The sequence below is a fragment of the Crocuta crocuta genome, unplaced genomic scaffold (genome assembly GCF_008692635.1).
Source record: "Crocuta crocuta isolate KB4526 unplaced genomic scaffold, BGI_CrCroc_1.0 scaffold118, whole genome shotgun sequence".
Taxonomy (NCBI): Eukaryota; Metazoa; Chordata; class Mammalia; order Carnivora; family Hyaenidae; genus Crocuta; species Crocuta crocuta.
The window spans coordinates 10,095,214-10,116,569 of NW_027551558.1; the positions used below are offsets into that span (position 1 = coordinate 10,095,214).

The window sequence follows — 21,356 nt, forward strand, 5'->3', positions numbered from 1 at the left end:
ACTAGTAATAAGGGGGGAAGCCTGGATGGTTCAGATGGTTAAACCTCTTACTCTTCATTTTGGCCCAGATCAGGATCTGGCAGTTCCTGAAATCAAACCCCGCGTCAGGCTCTGAGTTGAGAGTGGAGAGACTGCTTGGGATTCTCTCTCTCTCTCCTTCTCTCTCTGCCCCACCCCACTCTCAAAATAAGAAATAAACCAAAAAAAAGAAAAAAGAAAAGAAAAGAAAGAAAGACTTAAAAAAACTAATAATAAAAGGGAATCTTACACTCATAACTGAAATCAATCTTTAGCTTGTAGAAATGACAAGCCAAAAAAATTCTATTTCACTCAAGAAAGGAACATTCATTTCAATCTGAAATCTCTATCGTGCAGGTTCTCTTTCACTATTTATAGAAATGGTAATATTCAAATTTGAATATCATCCACATCTGCCAAGATACCTACCCTTTCTTAACTACAAATTACTAAAAGAATGGTTCATCTTACCACTTTTAGCATCAGCAGAAGTTTGAAGAATCTTTACCATGTAGCTTAAGCTTTCAGGGCTGCAATTCAATAATTTTGGCAAGTAATAATCGATCACGTAAGATTTTTGGTCCAGATTTCCTTCACACAGTATAAAAAGGAGAGGAGAAACCCAAGTCTCATGCCACTCATCAATCCACGTACTGTCGACAGCCTGGGACTTCAAATGACTCTTGTGACTTCTGAACATGGTCTCCAAGAGGTCACTTGCATAAGGTACCAATGACTGGTCTCCCATCACCTCTAAAATTTGTGATGGAATAGTTTTCGCTAGTGCCAAAATATGTCCGATTCCTGTGTAATCAACTAAACAAGCAAGACACATGTACTTCCCTTTAACATGCCATTCCAGTCGCAGAAGACTCTCAGTCAACTCACAAATGAAACGATCGGCAGCCAAACCTTCTGAGTCTGATTTGTCTTTAGTGAGCTGGTGCATTTGGAGAACATTTCTGAATATGCTTTTGGTTTGGTGTCTCAAAGCATCCAACGGATGTTCCCAGTGGGTATAGACATATTCCAAAAGTTTCCCCACTATGCTTGAATTCCCATTCAGACTGTCCTTTAGGCTTGGGGAACTTGACTCAAGGACACGTATGGCTGAATTAGTCCAAGATGCCAAAATTCTAGAGAGAAACAATTCCAGAGTCGATTCCTTGATCCTGAAGAAAAATGAGCCATGTTATTACAAACTGACTAGTAAAAGACATTTCATTTTATAATCATTTAGACTTTAAAAATATAAAAGACAAAGAATGACCAGAAAATCCAATCACTATTAAATTTACATCTTACAGTAATAATCCAGAGGCACCAGGGTGGCTCAGTCAGTTGAGCATCTGACTCTTGATTTCAATTTAGGTCATGATCCCAATATTGTGGGATCAAGCCCCACGTCAGGCTCCATGCTGAGCATAGAGCATGCTGAAGATTCTCTCTCTCCCTCTGCCCCTCTCCTCCACTCACTCTCTCTCCAAAATAAAAAAAATAATAATTAATAAAAAAAGAAAATTAATAATCCAAAAAGGGACATAAGGAAACTTTTGGGAGCGATGGAAATGTTCATTATTTTATTCTAATGATGGTTTCACAGGTGTTTTAAAACACACTGAGGAGCTAGGGTTGTAGACCATTGAGGGAACGGGATTTCTTTCGAGAGGAATAAAAATATTCTAAAATTGATCGTGGTGATAGTTGTACAACCCTGTGACTCTCCTAAAACAGAACTGATTTACACACTTTATTTTATTTTATTTTTTTTTATTTCTAGGAGAGAGAGAGAGAGAGACAGCATGAGCAGGGGAGGATCAGAGAGAGGGAGTCACAGACTGAAACAGGCTCCAGGCTCTGAGCTGGCAGTCAGCACAGAGCCCGACGCGGGGCTCAAACCCACGAACCGCAAGATCATGACCTAAGCGAAAGTCGGACGCTTAACCGACTAAGCCACCCAGGCGCCCCTGATTTACACACTTTAAATAGGTGACTTTTACAGTATATAAATCATATCTCAATAGAGCTTTTATAAAATACCACAATGAAAAATTTTTATATTCCTTTAACATGTGCACAATTTTCACATATATAAACTGAAAAACATGTAAAAATTATTTTAGAACATTGTGCTTTTCTTCCTTTACCTACATGCTCACTACTATTCGAGCTGTATCCATGGTTCAACATTTTGAGCACACGATCACTTTCAGGCAGTATGAAAAGAACACCAAAAAAAAAAAACCCACAAAACATGATCCAGTGAAGTCAAAAGAGCTGGTTGCAGTTCTGGCTCAGGTGCTTATTATCAATACCCTCTCAGGTTGTAGCATTTACTTTTCTCATTCCACTTTATCCACACAACACATCGCTTTCCTATCCTATCTATCAGACACGTGATGCTCATACTGAATTACCTCTACTGACACTGTTTATAAACTCCAAAGCACTATCCATATAAAAATTTTCATAGCTTTTTAAAAAATGCTAGCATTAGAAACTAAATGTTAACATTCATATTAGAAATGTTCAACACAGGGGCGCCTGGGTGGCTCAGTTGATTAAGCCCCTGACTTTGGCTCAGGTCATGATCTCACAGCGGGTGAGTTGAAGCACCACGTCAGGCTCTCTGCTGTCAGCACAGAGCCCACTTCAGATCCTCTGTCCCTCCCTCTGTCTCTGCTCCTCCCCAACTTGTGTTCTTTCTCTCTCAAAAAAAAATGAACATTAAAAAAAAATGTTCAGTGCAGGTTCACATGCACCAGTAATTTCTGTAACTTTCTCTCTTCTCTTGTTCTACTTTCATACCCACTTCATTGCCTACACAGATCTCTCTTTCAACTCAGGGTTATCCTGCGCACTTTTCATTGAACTACCGAGTATGCCAGTTAAGTCGCCATTTTTGAAATGTCTGGCAAGCAAAACAAAGTATGAGACAAGAGCATGAAAACTCACTGTGAACTCAAGGTGAACAAAACATGCACGATATTCAAGAGCAGGGCCTCCCCACGTGGGCCCATCCCTCCATTCTGCCAGTCCAACATGGTGAGTGTCCCTTGACACAGGAACAAGAGAGTTGAGTGCGAGACATGAGCATGACAAAGGCTCCTGCAGCAGTTCAAAAACCAGTCGGGGACGCTGGCACAGTCCACTGAACGGAGAAGCAAACCACTGATCTGGAACAACGTGACAAAGCTAATGCGTTACAAAGCCTCTAAAACTTTTCAGGTATTTCAAAATGTAAATCCAAAATCCCCTTTCCCCTGAAACAGGCTAGGAATAACTGAACCTAAAGGTGAGAAGCCACAAGTGTTAAGATTATCATACCAACAGGAAAAAATTAAGTCTGAGGATTAACAACTCTGAGTACGTGAACCATGCTGCCGGTCTGAAGGTGCTGGCAGAGCCGAACACATCATCCCCTGCAAGGAAATGACCTTAACCCTCTTTAGAGGTGATATGAGAAGCCAAATTGTTAAATTTTACCCAATGATAAATACTTTGTATGAGCTCATAGAAGAGGACACATCCGTTTTGCATAAGGGCAGGTAAACAGCTAAAAGAATTTTCTAGATAATAGAGTAAGGGAAGAAAAACCTGCCAGTACTAAATATAAGGATTATAGCCCAAACTATCAAATTCACTGAAAAAATTGATTCTTGCATGCTTCCAGTCTGAAGTACAATATTTCGGCTCTTCTTATTAAAAAGGACATATTTATCAAAAAGTTATGACTTCATGTATGTATATATTAATGTCTGCAGTTTTAATATTATAAATATCTTGTATAACGCTGAGAGATGGAACTGAACAAACAGCACTAGACACATATTAGGATGCACCCCCAAAAATGTTGATAGTGATTATCTTTAGGAGATGGATTTATAGGTGACTACTTTTGTCTTCTTTCTGCTTTGTCGGCATATTTGGACTGTCTTTATTATAAGAGAAATAGATCATCAGAAAGATTCTGCTATGCAGAAAGAAATTTTTAATTCACTGCCTTAAAAATATTTTTTAAATGTGTCAAATTATCAATGAAGTATACAATTCTACAAAGGAGATATACTCACCAAATCAGGAATCTCTTCAGGTGGGTGAAACATAGCCTTAATAAAAAGAATAACAGCTAACCCAGATGTGCTCTGAATTGTCTGTAAGAGGTCATCTATTTGGTAAAAAAGTAGAGAGCGTGGATTAAATGACAATGGATATTCTGGTACAGGGGGAAAAGCACACACTGCAGGGACAGACAGTCTTGGGTGCAAGTTCTAACATGACCACTTCCTAGGTGAACAGGACTTGGGCAAGTCACTTAACCTCCGAGGGACGCAGCTTTCTCTTCTGTAAAATGGGAAAATGTAACTCCTGTCTGACAATTATTTTAAGGTTTAAATGCATAACGAACATAAGGCTTTTACGCCCGGCACATCAACACTTAATAAATGTGATTCCTTCCTCTCTCCACTAACACCCACTCTCCCTTCCTCTCCCCGGCGCATCTAGCAGCAACACGGCTGCCTTCCCTGCACTGATGCCTCTCCAACCCAACCCCCACATGCATTACTTTTCCTTAAGGTGATTTCAGGGCTTGTGTAAAGAGCCTGCATCAGTACTAACTGAAAGCTTTGCTATCATTGGCACTGTGCCAAATGCAACCAATCTGGACTTGCTCTCTTCTCGTTTTCTATTAGCCTCTGGTTTGTAATAAAGTTTACCAAATATGGTAAATTATTCAAGGTGGGCTAATAATCACAATTGCCTAGCATAAACTACCTACTAAATAGCTACTCTGCCCTTTATCCCTGCTAACAGAACCGTGACCTTGATTGGGGCAGCCGTGTACTCGGCCAAAGGCAGGACCCTTGCCTCCTCAATCTTGCTTGCAAGTAAAGGTAGCTACGTGAGGGTCTGAGCCAATGGGATGTAAGCACATACTTGGGTACTTTTGTTTCCTTCCTCCTTCCTGCCATGAACATAGACATAATGTCTGGAGCTACAGCAGTCAAATGGCAACCAGGAGGCAACAAACATGTGAGTGAAGGCCGACATGCTGAAGACAGCAGAGCAGAACGGCAGAAATGTGTGGGTCCTACACTGCATACAGTTCAGGATCGCCTGCCTCTGAACTTCATGTTACTTGGGGACGAGGGGACGCATATATGCTTAGAGCCTGAAATTTGGTTTTCTGTTACTTGCAGCTGAACATTTTACTGATACATAAAATCTTAAAATCCTGGCGAAGAATAGCAATGAATGGGTCCCATCAACAGTTCAGAAAAGAGGCTACCTCTTACTAAAATCAGGCCCTGGGGCGCCTGGGTGGCTCAGTCCGTTAAGCATATGACTTCAGCTCAGGTCATGATCTCAACGTTCAAGGGTTCGAGCCCCACATTGGGCTCTGGGCTGACAGCTCAGAGCCTAGAAACTGCTTTGGATCGTGTGTCTCCCTCTCTCTCTACCTCTCCCCCACTCTCGCTTGCACTCTCTCTTCCTCTCTCTCATTCAAAAGTAAGTAAACGTTAAAAAAAAAAAATCAGGCCTCCAATACATTTTACCCATCTTATAACAAATTCCTCTTTTAAAAAGCAAAGATCCTCTGAAAAGATGTCTGTAAATTGTGTCTTAAAGTAACCTTCCTTGCCTTTTAGTAACTACCTGGGACCCTAGCCCCCCACCCCCCACCAAAAAAAAGTACTATTTGACAAGATAGCTAGGACTTTCACTAGTTACCAGGGTTCAAACCATATACATAATGAGATACTACTTTTTCCCATTAGCCTAGCAAAACCAGAGTCAGTTACTATTCTTTACAAATGAAAGATGTAACCGACCCCATTAATTTTTTAATTAATATTCATGCATACATGATCATACAGAATGAGAGGTAAAGAGTGAAAAAGTAATGTAACTTTTTGTAAATACTGTGTGTAAGTATCATTTTTTTTTGTTAATCTTACTGTAATATGAAACACTGATACAGGAAAACACCCAAAACAAGAGCATAGCTTAATAAATTACTTGACATGAACACCCTCGTACCCACCACCCTAGGCGAGAAGTAGAACTCAGACCCCCAGCCCAGAAGGCTCATCCATGTGCCGTGTCTCAACCACAACCCCCTTCTCTCACCCTGAGGAAGCATTATGGTGACTTTCATAGTAATGGCTTCCTTATTTTCAAATGGTTTTATCAATCAAATGTACATCCCTAGATACTATAGTTTACTTTTAGACATTTTTTTTAATGTGACATATTTTTTAAATGCCTTTTAATCTACAGGTGCCCTCTCCACCCCTTCCACTGCATTACAGTTTCTCTATTCAAGAATTCTGGCCTTCGACCTGCAGAGTTTCCCACAATATGGATGTGGGTTTGTTTAGTCCTGACACAGTTCTACACGTTCTTCTGTCTTCTGCAATTCTTGTAAACTGGCAGGTGACCTAGAGATTGGTCTCAAGTTCAGTCACTTCGGGAAAAGTATAGGTGGCAAAAGCAAGACTCTAAGGGCACATGATGTCCAGCCATCTGATCTGTGAGGTTAGCAGTTGCTGACGCTTAATGCCTACGTCAGTTCATTGGGGGTTACAAAACAGTGATATTATACCATTTCATTTCATTATTTGAAATACTTTTATAAAGAGAGACTTCCTCTCATTAACTATTTGGTTTCCAGTGGCACTGTTCATATAAACGGAAGCAACATATGAGATACAAGCGGGAATGATGAACGGCCCCACATGACTACTGTCATTACTTGAGGATAATACCTACTGCTGAGGAGAAATGTATGGATTACATTAACCTTTCCAGATTCTACTTCCGTATTTAGAAATCCATTTTCCTCACGAATTTTCTTTTGCCATTTAAAGTCTGTGGCTTTTCAACACTAAGACTGTCAGATTTCCTTCTTTACAATACACATACACAGATTTAGAAAAGTCCTTCAACATGACCCCTTGCAGAACTGGTACATTTGAAAGAAAAAGCATTAAAACCTCATAATCCAGGGCCTCTGCCAACTTTAAGGGGCTGGGGGAGAAGTACTTCTACCTGTCAGTTAGGTATCAAACATTTCATACCATTATTAGCATAAGCTGAATGACACTCAATTACAATCATCATTTTTATGGTTTTACACTTACCATCAACTAAAAACTTGGTGAAAATACTGAGCAATCCACACATACTTTGCCACGTGGGAGAAGTAGATATCTTCAAATGGATTCTCTGAAAGTCTTGTATTTTTTGTACTAACATCACTGAAACTCTAGTGCCTACCAACAAGTCATTCATCAACTGCGTTTGAACAATATGATTACCAGCAAATTTTCTATAATGAAGAAAAGACGTTATTATAAAAAAAAAGTGACACCAAAATGTCACCATTTCCATCCCTCTATAAAAAAATATTCCTCAATCAAAGGGCCAAAATTCATTTTAGGTTATAATAGACAATCATACCTCTCTGTTCCATTCCCATAAACATTCCAATTCTGTGGACATTTACTGCAAGCTTTCAACACTCTTACCTCAACATTTCCCTCCTTCTCAGCCAGTGACTAGACTCATTTCTCTCCTTTTTAGAGTAAAAGTAATAGAGCAAGAATGAATGCCACAATTTCATAATTTGAACACTACCTAACCTTGGGACACTTTCTTCACCTGGCTGCCAAGACACCAGGCTCTCCTCCATTTTTTCCTATTTCACCACTGCTCCGTCCTACACACCATGGCTACTTCGTCATCTTCTCTCCAACCTCCTTCTGTTACAGCTCTCAGTCTTTAGTCCCCCTCTCCAGCTACTTTGTTCCCTTGCTGCTGATCTCAAGTAGCTCATAAACTTGAACTTATAATCTATATGCTGCCAATTCCCCAATGTTTATCTCCAGGCTGGACCTCTCTTTCTAATTCCAGACTTGTATATGCAACTTCCTATTCAATACCTTCCCGTGGGTGTCTAACAGACGTCTCAAACTACGTGAACTCATCTTCATCCAAACCTGGTCCACCTGCTACAAAAACTTTGTCTTCATCCTTAATCAGATCACCTCCCCTGCTACTCCTGGCCTGAGTCACTCTCTCCCTTGGGTTACTGCAGTGGCCTCCTAACTGCTCTCCCAGTTTCTATCCTTGGCCCCCACTCAGTCTATTCTCAACATTGCAGAACACAGAGTGATGATATTAAAACATAAGTCAGGAAAAACAGTTTAGGGTCCCCCAGAAAGTTAGACTACTGTATGATCCACTAATTCTACTAATCCCCATATAATCCACTAATTTTGAAAGTAGAGACTCAGATATTTGCATAACAATGTGTATAGCAGCATTATTTATATTAGCCAAAAGAAAGAAGAAACCCACCAGTCCTTCAATAGATGAATGGATAAACAAAATGTGGTATATACATACAATGGAATGCTGTATTCAGCCAAAAAAAGAAAGAAAATTCTAACACATGCTACAATATGGATTAACCCTGAAAACATACAAAAGAACAAAAATTGTATTCCATTTATGTGACATATGTAGGATAGGCAAATTCAAAGAGACAGAAAGAAGAAGAGAAGTTATTAGTGGGTAGAGGTAAAAAGGCAGTGCATTTTCTTTTGGACACACTGAATTTGAGACACCTATAAAACATCCAAGTTGAGATGTCCTGGAGGCAAATGACTACATGAATCCACCACTTCAGGGAAGACATCTAACTTGGAGTGATAAGTCTGGGAATCTTGAATATATAGATAGTGCCTGACACCAAGTAAGTAGACAGTATTAAGCATAGATACAATGGGATATTATTCAGCCATAAACAAGACTGAAATCTTGCCATTTGCAATATGGATGGATCTAGAAGGTACAATGCTAAATAAGTCAGTCAGAGAAAGGCAAATACCATATGATTTTACTCATATATGGAATTTAAGAAACAAAACAAATGAACAAAGAAAAAAGACTTTTTTGAAAGTCTTTTTCTTTGAAAAAGGCTGTTAACTATAGAGAACAAACAGATGGTTACCAGGCGGAAGGTTGGTGAGGAGAGGGGTGTAAGTGAAGAGGATTAAAGACCACACTTATGACGAAAACTAGGTATAGAATTGTTAAATCATTCTAATAGCCTGAAACTGATATAACACTGTATGTTAAGTATACCAGAATTAAAATAAAAATTAATTAAAAAAAAAAAAAAGAATAGCACACAGATATTACTTCTATTCTCTGCCAGAACCTCCGTAAACCAACCACATAAAAAGACATAATAGACAAGGGCAACAAATAGACAACAAGAAAGTAACAATAAATCTTTGGAGGCCACAAAGCAGATAGACAATAACTAACTTAGCAGAATCAATAAAAGTAAATACTAAGCCAGAGAATAATCCCCAAAATGACCTGATTTGAGCCCTAAAAGGCTAAGAAACTTGGCACCAGGTACTCCTTGATATGGAAATAAATGTAGAGCTGAAAATAAGAAGACTGGCTACAAGTCTGTTGAAGAAGAACCAGCAAACAAGCAGCTTACCTCTAGGGAAGGTAAAACACCACCAGACTGCAAACAAGCCAGTTAGGCAAATATATGAACAATGAATGCCAAATGCCATGACCTCAGCTTTTCTCGCTCCCTCAGCAACCAGAATATTAAGCCAATGGTTTGGTTCCATGGCGAATCCACTACCCATGCATAAAAAGACCTAAAGATATTGATATCAGAAGTTTTCCAAAGAAATAACCTCGTTAAACTAGCCTACAATAAAACCTGCAATCAACCCCACCCATGCGCACAGATTTAAATAAACTCAGTACTCCATCCTTAAATATGTGCACTTGGCTAAAAATCACCAGACTTCTGCGGAAAGCTTCCAGTTTCATATAGTGACGTGACCAAAAGCATCAAACAGAAAAAAAAGAGCAACATAGAAAAATAGGACTATGATATATATATACAAATACATAAAGAAAATCCCTATCATTAATATCCTCAGGGAGTTAACAGGATGTTTCATTTATAAAAGAACAGATGCTATGAGTAAGGAACACTCAGGGAGGAAGGAACTCTTCCTCATATTCTCCTAAAAATTTATTTGATTTTTTAAAAAGTGGATTTATTTATTTTGAGGGTGGGGGGAAAAGGGCGGAGAGAGAATCCCAAGCAGGCTCTGCACTGACAATGCAGAGTCTGAAGCGGGGCTTGATCTCACAAACTGTGAGATCATGACCTGAGTCGAAATCAAGAGTTGGATGTTTAACTGACTGAGCCACCCAGGTGCCCCTTTTTGATTTTTTAAATTAAAGATCAAACCTCTAAAAAATACATTTAAATAATCAGGTCTAATATTAACAGAGAGGAATGGAATAGAGCACATTCTGGAAACTTCTTAAAAAATTCCTGTATACAGAAACAATGCACAGCCACAAGTGTTCACGCACACATGCACAAGCATACAAACTGATACTACTTGCCTGTTTTCTTCTGAGATTTCAATTAAACTCTTCTGCAGAAAATGAAGCACTGAAACAAAAAGAATATATAATGACAAAGCAGAACCTAAAACTGTGAACTTTAATGTCACAGTTTTACCTGAAGTGATATCATAGTACAAAAGCAGGAATTTAAAAGGAAGGGACACAATGTACTTTGGTAATCTGCAAAACTCTACTCATTGCCAAAACACTGAAAAGAACCAGTTCCAAAATGACTCATACAAGCAGTTACACCCTCAGAATAAAATCAAATAACAGGACTTACCATTTTTAAGAAGCTTATTAACACATGCTCTACCTGTGGGAATAAAAAAAAAATTAACACTGGTAGGGAGCCTCGGGACCAAAATTATTTGCATCATTTAAAAACAATAATGCAATGATAGAAAAAAATACTACAAAAGAGCTGGCTTACCCAAGTCAAAGTTCTCCATACAAGAAGATATATTGTCAATTACTTTCCTGTAAGAGTATAGATCAGTAGTATTCAATTCTTCCTGAAGACGAGAAGTAAAACTTTGTATAGCCTCAGTAAGAAAAAATTCAGGTAGTCCATTTAGTGAGCTAGAAAAAGAACGAAGCATTAAAAATCTGACAATCATGTAGTAAGTGGATACATGGAGTGGGAAGGGAATCATACAAATGAACGAATACTGAGCTACATCTTCAAAATACAGCCAGAAAACTTTAAGTTCATGCCACAATTGTTGAACTCCTTGTTTCCATCTTGCCTCGCTCCTCATCAGAGTAGCCAGAGGGGTATTATAAAAACGCTGTGTTAAACTTCAGCCTAAAATTGTCCAACATGTCCTTCTCAGTCAAATTAGTTGCCACAGGGCTGACAGTGACTTACAAAACTCTATAAACTCTAGCCTCACCATTATCTCTCCAGCGCCATCTTGATCCTGGTTCACTTAGCTCTAGCTACATGGCCTCCTTGCTGCAACAATATAACAAAGCCTTTGCTCTTGCTATTTCCTCCAACTGACACCTTTCCCTCAAATAGAAACAAAAACCATTCCCTCATCCCTTTCAGGTAAATCTCAAATTATCACCTTATGACATTTTAGCCATGATATCTGAAGTGACCACCATATTTTAAATTGTAACCTTCACCCCATCCTTGATTCCTCCATTCCCCACCACTGCTTTGTCTCCATGGCATTCATTTCATCTAATCCTACATATTTTGATTATTTGACTGTTTTCAATCTTCCTCTTAGAATGTAACCTCCATTCTAAACTGTTTTATACACTGTATCCCCAATGCCTAGAATACTTATTTGACATAGAGTAGATGGTCAATAAAAATTTACTGAATAGGGGCACCTGGATGGCTCAGCTGGTTAAGTGTTGAATTCTTGATCTGGGCTCAGGCCATGTCTCGTGGTTATGAGACTGAGCCCCATGTTGGGCTCACCAAGGAGTGCAGAGCCTGCTTGGGATTCTCTCTCTCTCTCTCTCTCTCTCTCTCTGTCCCTCCCCTGCTCGTGCACATGTGCTCTCTTTCTCTCTCTCTCAAAATAAAGTTTTTAAAAATTTATTGAATAGATACATTTAATTTAGTGTCAATTTTACCTCAATTAATCTAAATCAAAATCACTAAGGGGGCATCTGGGTGGCTCAGTCAGTTAAGCTTCTGACTTCAGCTCAGGTCGTGATCTCACAGTTCGTAGGTTTGAGCCCCGCATCAGGGTCTGTGCTGACAGCTCAGAGCCTGGAACCTGCTTCGGATTCTGTGTCTCCCTCTCTCTGTGCCTCTCTCCTGCTCACACTCTGTCTTCTCTCTCTCTCTCTCAAGACTAAATAAACATTGAATTTTTTTTAAAAAAACACTAGGCATTTTTTTTTTAATTCCTAAAGAGTCCTAAAACTCTTCTGGAAGACAAAGAATTTAGAAATCATAATAGTCTGAAAAAGAAAAGTCACCAAAGGGGTGACTTGCTTCAATAAATAATTAAACTACATTATCAAACTACAGTAAATAAAAGTGTGGTGTTGGTGAGTAAACAAATAGACCCAAATCTAAAATTGAATCTATATTTATACAGGAACACAGAACATAATAAAATGGCATTCCAAAAACACAAGAAAGATGGATGATTCAAAAGTTTGGGGAAAAGTAGCTCCCCATCAAGGAAAAGAAAACTAAACTGGATCTCTAACTTATGCTCCACTCAAAGCTTAATTGTAGATGAATTTAAAAGTTAATCAAAATTAAATAAATAAAAGTATTTTAAGAAAAGTCAAGCAAGTAATTGTATATGATCTCATACTAGAGAAAGCATACATAAGCAAGGCATGAAACTCAGAAATCTATACAAAGAAAAATATTAGTAGATTTGATTACCAAAAAAAATAATTTGTAATTTTTAAAAAGCAAACACACAATAAACAAAGGAATATATCCAGTCCATAATCTATATAGAGCTCTTATAAATCAGGGAGACATTCTATGGTTGCTGACTTCCTGCAGGGGCTCCCCATGCCCTTCTTTATGGGCAAAACCCACCTCCCACTACAGAGGCTAAAGGTGGGAGAGGCTTGCTTCCCAGCCACTCTTAAAACCAGAAGGAGGGTGTATGACCTAATCTTGACAACAGAAAGAGATAGGAATTCTCCTGGGACCTTCTGCAAAATGTTTTCTCTCCAATAAAAGAGTTGGAAAAGAGGAAATCTCTTTTTTTCTGGATGCAGTCATGTCGGTCTAAGGTGGTTGTAACTGCTACGGCCCCTTGTAATTCTGAGGGAAGATATGGCCAACACGTGGGAGAAAAATGGAAAACATCAAGATCTTTGATGACATGGTTGACTGCTTCACCAAAACCCTAGAACTGGCCACTATCTGATCATTTGCTTTTTGACACGTTAAATAACCATGCCTAAGAAAAAGACATTCTGACAAGAAGACATACAAAAGATATGTATATCTTTTGTATATACATATAGTATATACAGAAATAGTCAAACTCCACACACTAAAAAGTATTCAACTTCACTAGTAACCTGGGAAATGAAAAGTAAAACATAATGCTATTTTTTACCCATCAGATTTTTTTTTTTTTTACAAATAGTTTATTGTCAAATTAGTTTCCACATAACACCCAGTGCTCATCCCCACAAGTGCCCTGCTCCATGCCCATCCCCTCTCCCCCCAACATCCATCAGTCCTCAGTTTTTGTCAGCATTCAAGAGTCTCTCATGGTTTGCCTCTCTCCCTTTCCCCCACCATTTCCGCCCTTCTTCTCCCCCATGGTCCTCTGTCAAGTTCCTCCTAATCCTCCTATACGTGCAAACATATGATATTTGTCCTTCTCTGCCTGACTTATTTCGCTCAGCATAACACCCTCAAGGTCCATCCATGTTGCTACACATGGCCAGATTTCATTCTTTCTCATTGCCATGTAGTATTCCATTACCCATTAGATTTTTAAAGATCTAAGGATTGATATTACCCAGCATTATAAAGGTATGAAGACACTGACACTCTTGTTCACTGTTAAGAGGGGTACAGTTTAGCTATGTTTTTGGTGAAGAAATTCCACTTCTAGGAATTTATCTCAGAGAAATACACATAAAGACTATATATGTGATTAAGAGTATCACTGCATCATTGTTGGAATAATGAAAACAAAACACTAAATGTCAATGAGAAAGTGACTAAATACATAATAAAGTACATGTAAGTTCTATATCCATATTATGGAATATTTATAGCTGTAAGAAAAGATAAGGACTTTTGGTGGGAACATAAAATAGTAAAGACATGGAAAACAATATGGAGGTTCCTCAGAAACTTAAAAATAGAACTACCACATGATCTAGGAGTCCCACTTCTGGGTGTAATATCCAAAGGAACTGAAAGCAGGATGTCAAAGAGATATTTACACATCCTGCATGTTCACAGCAGCATTCTCCACAACAGAGGAGGAAGTAACGTCTACCAACAGTTGAATGGATGAATACAATGGGGTACATATGGACAGTGGAATAGAATTCAGTCTTAAAAAGGAAGAAGATCCTGCCACATGCTACAACATGGATGAATCTTAAGAATATTATGCTAAGTAAAACAGCCAATCTAAAGAGGGACAAATACAAATATTCCACTTATCTGAGATAACTAAAGTCATCAAGTTCATAGAAACAGAATTGTGGTGGCTAGGGGCTGGGTAAGGGGCAGAGGGGACTTGCTGTTTCATGGGTATGAAGTTTCAGTTTTGCATGATGAAAAAGCTCTAGAGATCCACTACACAACAATGTAAATATACGTAACACTCAAAAATGGTTAAAAAGGCAAGTTTTATGTTATGTTTTTAACACAATTTTTTTAAAAATAAGGACTATATTGACATGAAAATATCTCTAAGACGTTCTTTTTTTTTAAGTTTATTTATTTATTTTTGAGAGAGACAGAGAGGAAGCAGGGGAGGGGCAGAGAGAGAGGGAGAGAGAGAATCTCCCAAGCAGGCTCTGTGCTGTCAGCACAAAGCCCAATGTGGGGCTCAATCCCACAAACTGTGAGATCATGACCTGAGCTGAAACCAAGAGTCGGGCACTTAACCGACTGAGCCACCCAGGCGCCCCTCTAAGACATTCTTCAGTGAAAAAACAAGCTCCAGAGCAATAAGTAGAGTATAATCACATTTATGTACAAGAAAATCAAAACTAAAATATTATACGCATATTAAACCCAAAGAAAAGGGTCTAAAGAGATAGATACCAAAATGTTAAGTAATAACCTTTACTAAAGAAAGTAAGAGAGGGGCACCTGGGTGGCTCAGTCGGTTAAACACCAGACTCTTGGTTTCGGCTCATGTCATGATCTTCCTGTTCACGGGATGGAGCCCCACATCAGGCTCTGCGCAAACGGTGTGGAACCTGACTGGGATTCTCTCTCCCCTATTCTCTGCTCCTCCCCTGCTCAAACACACACATGCCCCTCTCTCTCTCAAAAATAAATAAACCTAAAAAAAAAGTAAAGTAAGATATGCCAGAAAGAGTGAAATAGAAGGCTCATTTTTTTATTTTGTTCACTTCTGTATTGCTTGAAGTCTTTAGATTAAGCATGTATTCCTATATTACCTGTGTAATTAAAAATATTAATGATGAATTAATCATTAATTCATTAATTCATTCATTCATTTTAAATGAAGAAAAAATGGGAAAAACAGAGGAAAAAGAAATAGGATGACAGATTAAACTTAACCAAGAATTGCATTAATATAAATAGACTAAACCAGGAGTCTGTAAACTATAGCCTGTAGCCTGTTTTATTAAGGTCTATGACCTAAAAAGTGTTTTTACATTTTATAAAAGTTGTAATAAGTAAACAAAGCAGTAACCATATAAATGAAATTGTTAGTAACATATTTCAGTTCAGTTTTACCCAGCCAGGAGAACTTTAAATACTGGTTACTTTTGCTCACATTGAACATTTGTAATGCTTAACTTCCTTTTTTTTCCTTACCTTGCCAAGACTTTCTTTAGGGGATTCTTTAGACTCAAAGAAAGATAAATGCGTGCTAAAATATCCAAACAACTTCGAATACTGGGATCACAAACGCCATTTTTATCTGCCTTCTCCAGTAAAGGCACAATCTACAATCCAAAAAATTCAAAGTCATAGTACTTTTGTCTAATATCAAGTATATACAGCAAAGTAACAGTTTCAAAAACTCTTTTAAGTCTCAATTGAATGAGACCTAAGTCTTAATGTGAAATATTTTCTACATTATATTGTTAAGGCTACTGATTTAAACACCTATTTTAGTATTTTTAACTTTTAACTCATAACCCCAGCTCCCATTTTACCCTCCAGACCCACCTCTATTAAGAATTAGACTTGTTCATGGCTCAAGTTATAGGAATTCTGCAGCATTATTGAAAAACCAATAATATGTATCATTGTTTCCCAAAAAAAAATTATGCAAGTTCAAATGGTAAATCCCAATATTGAAATACTTACTGGTAAGGATAGTCTTTATGTTTTAAATTAACATTTTAATGTATCTGCTAAAAAGTTTTAAAGATCCAGATCAATACAAATAATTTTTTTAATTTATCTCCACAAAAAAGGTATGCACAACTGGCTGAGTGTCCCATCTATTTACAGCTCCAATGGTAGGGAAAACCTGAATATGGCTTCTATTCATACCCTGAATGAAACAGGATTATACAATGAACAGAAAAGAAAAAAAAAAAAACCTATTCTTTAATAGATACACTGAAATTAAAGATCATGAACCAAAAATTATCAGTTAATTTTACAAGTTCATAATAGCATGATATGTTATTCTTCAAGATGCATCAGTGACTATCAATTCAGTCTTACCTGTTTAACACAATGGATTTGTGACACTCCATCTGTGAGTTGTACACAATGTAACAGCAAAGAAGCTAGATTCTTTCCTTCCACATCAGCCAAAGCTAGATGAACACAGATACACAAAAACATTTTGAGGATTTAACAATCTATGCAAATGAGTTTGCCTTTGCTATGCACTAAGCAAAATCTAAGTATTTATAAACAAAAAAAAAAAGCAGGCAAAACTTAGTCTGAACACAAAATTTTTAGGAAACCATTTTACATGCAAAACTGAATGTCAGTAACCTGGAAAAATTAAATAGCAAGAGTCTGAACATTAAGTGACATTGAGTCTTGACATAAAAATACTCTGCAACCCAGAAAAGAAATAAACAAATGAGGTCAGAAATCACTTACATCTCAAAGTTTCAAGGTCTTCATGGCAAATGGTCAGTGCAGTTACTTGCATTTCTTTCTTCTTCTTTACACCCATTTTAAATAGAATTAGTAGTAGACACTGCAAAAGAATTTAAAGCGTTGTCTAACTCAGGATTTCTGAAGTAGACAGTTAACCAAAGCTGTGTGACCTGGAGGAAAGGGGACAGGACACGTGCCATAAGGCAGCGGCTGTTGGAGGACTGTCAGAAAAAGATGTCTTTTGTCTTGCTGGAGAATTAGGTAAAGTCAGCGCAAGCTTCGGGGAGGCCGAATCCAGCTCAATACAAGGGAAGAACTTTCTGGTCTAACTACAGAACAGACTGCCTTTAAACAGAGAACTGCCCAACCCTGGAAATATCCAAACAGAAGCAGAAGGAACTCTCTACACTTGGGACTCCAGCAATAGCCTCACAACTGGTCTCCTCTCTTCCCCCTTGCTTCTGAAGAGTCCCTTCTTTTTACAGTCTTTTTAAAACTCTAACCAAATCTAATTACTCTCTTGCTTAAAACTTTCCAAGGGCTTCCAATTAACACTGAGAATAAAATCTAGCTTGAGACCTTAGCCTTCAAGGCCCTAAGTCCTCTGGTCCTGCTTTCCTCTGCATTTCATCTTAAATCAATCTTCTCTTACCCATCTAAGGGACCTTGACCTTCCAATTACTTCTGCCTGATAATGTTTGTTCCACCAGATCTTTGCAAGACCTTTTCCTCATCTTTCTGGTCTCTTCTCAAGTATCACCTCCTAGGAGAAGCCTTCCATGACCACTCAATCTAAAATGCCGCCACTCCTATGCACAGATCATTTCCATTCACTTATTTTCTTCATAGTACTTACTACTACCTGAAATGGCAATAACTTGTTTTTTGTGTAGTGTCTGTCTCCCCCAATAATAAACATTATGAAGGCAGCAACTTTAATCTGTTTTATCCACTGTTTTAATTCTCAGTTTCTAAAACAGTGCCTGGCATATATTCAGTGCTTAATAAACATTTGATGAATAAATGAATTAACTAATCAACACCGTCAGAGATGTTCTAGAAGGGAAGTATGCTTCTAACAATAAAAAAAGTGTACTGCCTGGTATATATATCAAAGTGACAAGTTACCCCTGACCTTAAAGAACCTATGGTCCATCTGCAAAGTAAGAAAGCAATCAGCAATGGAATGTGAAAAACCAATTAACAGAAAATGGTGATAAAAAGAAACAGAGAATTGTAACGACAAGGGAAAAATTTGCAAAGTGACATGACTACATCTAGGGGAATAATTGGGGATCGCTTCCTAGGAAAGTGAACAATACACAAACTTAAGAAGGGACAAAGACATAACTGGGGAGACTTTTCTGGTGAATGGCGAGTAAGTTACAGCAGGATTTGATCTTGGAACCCTCAAGACTACACAAAGATAGGCAAGGTGTTTATGCGTGCTCAAGGGATGCCTAAACGTTTGTCCTGATGAACTGGGCCTCCCCAAAAGGGAAAACCCCATGGCCACCCTATGACACTGCCTCAGTGGCCAGAAGATGCTCAGCACACTGTAGTCCTAAATCCCACTGGCTGCTTTACTCCCATCTACACCTGGCTGGCTCTCACATTCTCTGGGTAGTTTCCGAACCACGTGGAGTCCAGAGAACGCCAGGTGATCAAAAAAAATAGTTAAAGAGCTGTCTCCATGGAGACCTAAGCGGCCGGAAATCAGCACCCAAACCGCCACATTCTCGCGATAGCCCAGGACGGGAGAATTGGTGCGAATCGCCAGGCTGCACCAGCCGAGTGGCGGAGCGGAGCAGTGAAGAGTCGCGCTACCGCGGGTCTGGCCGACAGAATGCCTGGGAGCCAAACCTCGTCCCTGGGAGCGTCCAGAAGAGTCGCAACCGTCTAGACGAGTTCCGGAGCTGGTCTGGTTCTCCGGTGTCTCCGTGGCTCGCAACGTGGTCTGTTGACTACCGGGTCGGGGTGATGGGAGGGACGCAAGGGGACCTGGAGCAGGAGTGATCGCGAGAGTTGAATGACTGAGCTCTCCCAATCAGGAGTGCGGAGCGGTCATGATGTCACCGCGAGCGGGTGTAGCCGAGTGGATTTGGATAGACGCCGACTTTAGGAGAGTGCGCGGTGAAACCCGTCCAGCGCAGGGCAGAATTCAGCGGGTTGGAAGTTTGTCTGTTTCATTAGCTTCAGGGCACTCTAGACCTCGAGCACCTGGGAAGCCCCTTTGCTTCAATCCAGACCTTCCTCCCTTCTCCCACACAGTTAACCCAGCGCAGGGGCAGGACGAAACTGCCTCCGGGCTGCGGAAACCGACGACCGTAGAGCCTGGGAGATGGGGTCGGGAGAGGGGCGGGTGGAGAGAGCCGAAGCCACAGTAAGAGTCCGGTTGTGTTGTTTTGTTTTGGAGAGAGGGAGACACAATCCGAAGCAGGCTTCAGGCTCTGAGCTGTCAGCACAGGGCTTGATAACGGGGCTGGAATTCACAAACCGGGAGATCGTGACCTTAGCCGAAGTTGGAGGCTTAACTGACTGAGCCCCCCCCGCCCCACGCGGGGGAGGGTGTGGTGGGGGGCGGTGCAAGATCAGGACACAAACAGAAGCTATGCAAGTTGGCCAGTGTGGCTGGAGCCTAGTTAAGGAGATAGCCTGTAGGGAATGGGGCAAGGGGATTCAGGCCATTTAAAGCCTGGTTGCCTGTTGTAAGGACTTTTACTCTAAGTGAAATGAGTGATTTTGAGCAAAAGAGTAATAGGGTTAAATTTACGTTTCAAGAGAGTCACTGGAGCTACTTTGTAGTGGAAGCAGCGACCAGGGAAGGAGTAAGTAAGCTATTGTAAACTAGGCTAGCAAAATGGTGGTGGATCAGAGGGGATGTTAACAGTGGAAAGAAAGTGTGAGGAGTGTACAGATTCTGGATGTGACTTGGCAGTAAACTAATAGGATTTTCTGCAGGATAGGATATGGGGTATGAATAAGAAGAAATCAAAGATGAGCCCAAGATTTCTGGCTTGAGTAACAGGAAGGATTAAATTGCCATAGAGTGGTGGGGCAGAATTTTGGAGTGGATTTGAAGGGGCTGAAAAGACTGGGAGAGAAATTGGCAAGATCAAGTAGAAACAACTCTAGTATTTCCATTACACAGGGTCAAATAAATGGACTGGTATCCTATGGGAAGTAGAGGCAATGAAGGTTTAGGTTTTAAAGATTCAAATAGTAACAGGTTTAGAGAAGCCCTTTGTTTTTGTAGCCACCTGGCACTACCAACTTGAAACCACTTTAAATTCTCCGCTTTGGATTTTCTAAAATAAACAGGATCACCTGGGTGGCTCCCAACTCTTGATTTCAGCTCAGGTCATGATTTCCTGGTTCCTGAGTTCAGGCCCCCTATGGGGCTCTGCGCAAACAGTGTGGAGTCCCTCTCCCTCTCGCTCAGTCCCTACCCTGCTTGTGCTCTCTTTCTCTCTCTCAAAATAAATAAACTTAAAAAAAAAAGTTTGGGGGCACTGGGTGGTGCAGTTGGTTAAACTGCCAACTCTTGATCTCCGCTCAGGTCATGATCCCACAGTTGGTGAGTTTGAGCACCACATGCTCTGCACTGATGACAAGGAGCCTGCTTGGGATTCTCTCTCCTTTTCTCTGCCCCTCCCCCGCTCGTTTGCTTGCTTGCTTGCTCGCTCGCTTTCTAAGTATTTTATTTATAAAAATGTATTCCTTTTTTTTTGTAAAAAATATATTCTAAGGGAATTTTTTAAAGAATCTATAGTCTTTAATATATAAAAGTGTAAAAGAAAACACATAAATGACATCTTACTGTAAAAGTGGACTACATAAAATCATGAAAAATCATTTATCCATGTTTCGTTCAGTGTAGTTTAGCTTTGGAAATATGTACCTGTTGAAGCAGCATTTTCCCCTCAACTAGTGAATGGATTACTTATTTAATGACACATTTTCACACATTGCGATTTTTTAATATCTTGGACATTTGAAAGGACATTTGAATAATTAAAATTTGACCTCCAAAAACCACAAGGAAGGGTCTTAACTGCCTACTCATCATTAATACTTGTTCTAAACATCTCTATACAACCCAAACCTCAGACCAAATCCAGGGTAAGTTTTT

At 39.4% G+C, this 21,356-nt stretch overlaps 1 protein-coding gene across 2 annotated transcripts in view; it reads right to left on the reverse strand.

The window, feature by feature from the left end:
- The window catches only part of THADA (THADA armadillo repeat containing), a 319,402-nt gene extending 300,006 nt beyond the window's left edge, over positions 1–19,396 (reverse strand). Inside the window, exons 1-11 of one of the 2 annotated variants that reach the window (XM_077749153.1) lie at positions 19,088–19,388; positions 17,225–17,324; positions 16,835–16,929; positions 15,971–16,101; positions 10,916–11,064; positions 10,766–10,798; positions 10,480–10,528; positions 7,164–7,351; positions 4,092–4,186; positions 2,974–3,194; positions 490–1,190 (exon numbers count right to left, since the gene is read on the reverse strand). In XM_077749153.1, coding sequence (XP_077605279.1) covers positions 490–1,190; positions 2,974–3,194; positions 4,092–4,186; positions 7,164–7,351; positions 10,480–10,528; positions 10,766–10,798; positions 10,916–11,064; positions 15,971–16,101; positions 16,835–16,929; positions 17,225–17,300 — 1,738 coding nt within the window. In that variant the 5' untranslated portion in view covers positions 17,301–17,324; positions 19,088–19,388. Of the gene's footprint in view, positions 1–489; positions 1,191–2,973; positions 3,195–4,091; positions 4,187–7,163; positions 7,352–10,479; positions 10,529–10,765; positions 10,799–10,915; positions 11,065–15,970; positions 16,102–16,834; positions 16,930–17,224; positions 17,325–19,087 lie in introns of both variants that reach the window. The other variant, XM_077749152.1, reaches the window with a different exon arrangement.
- Positions 19,397–21,356: the final 1,960 nt, after the last annotated feature.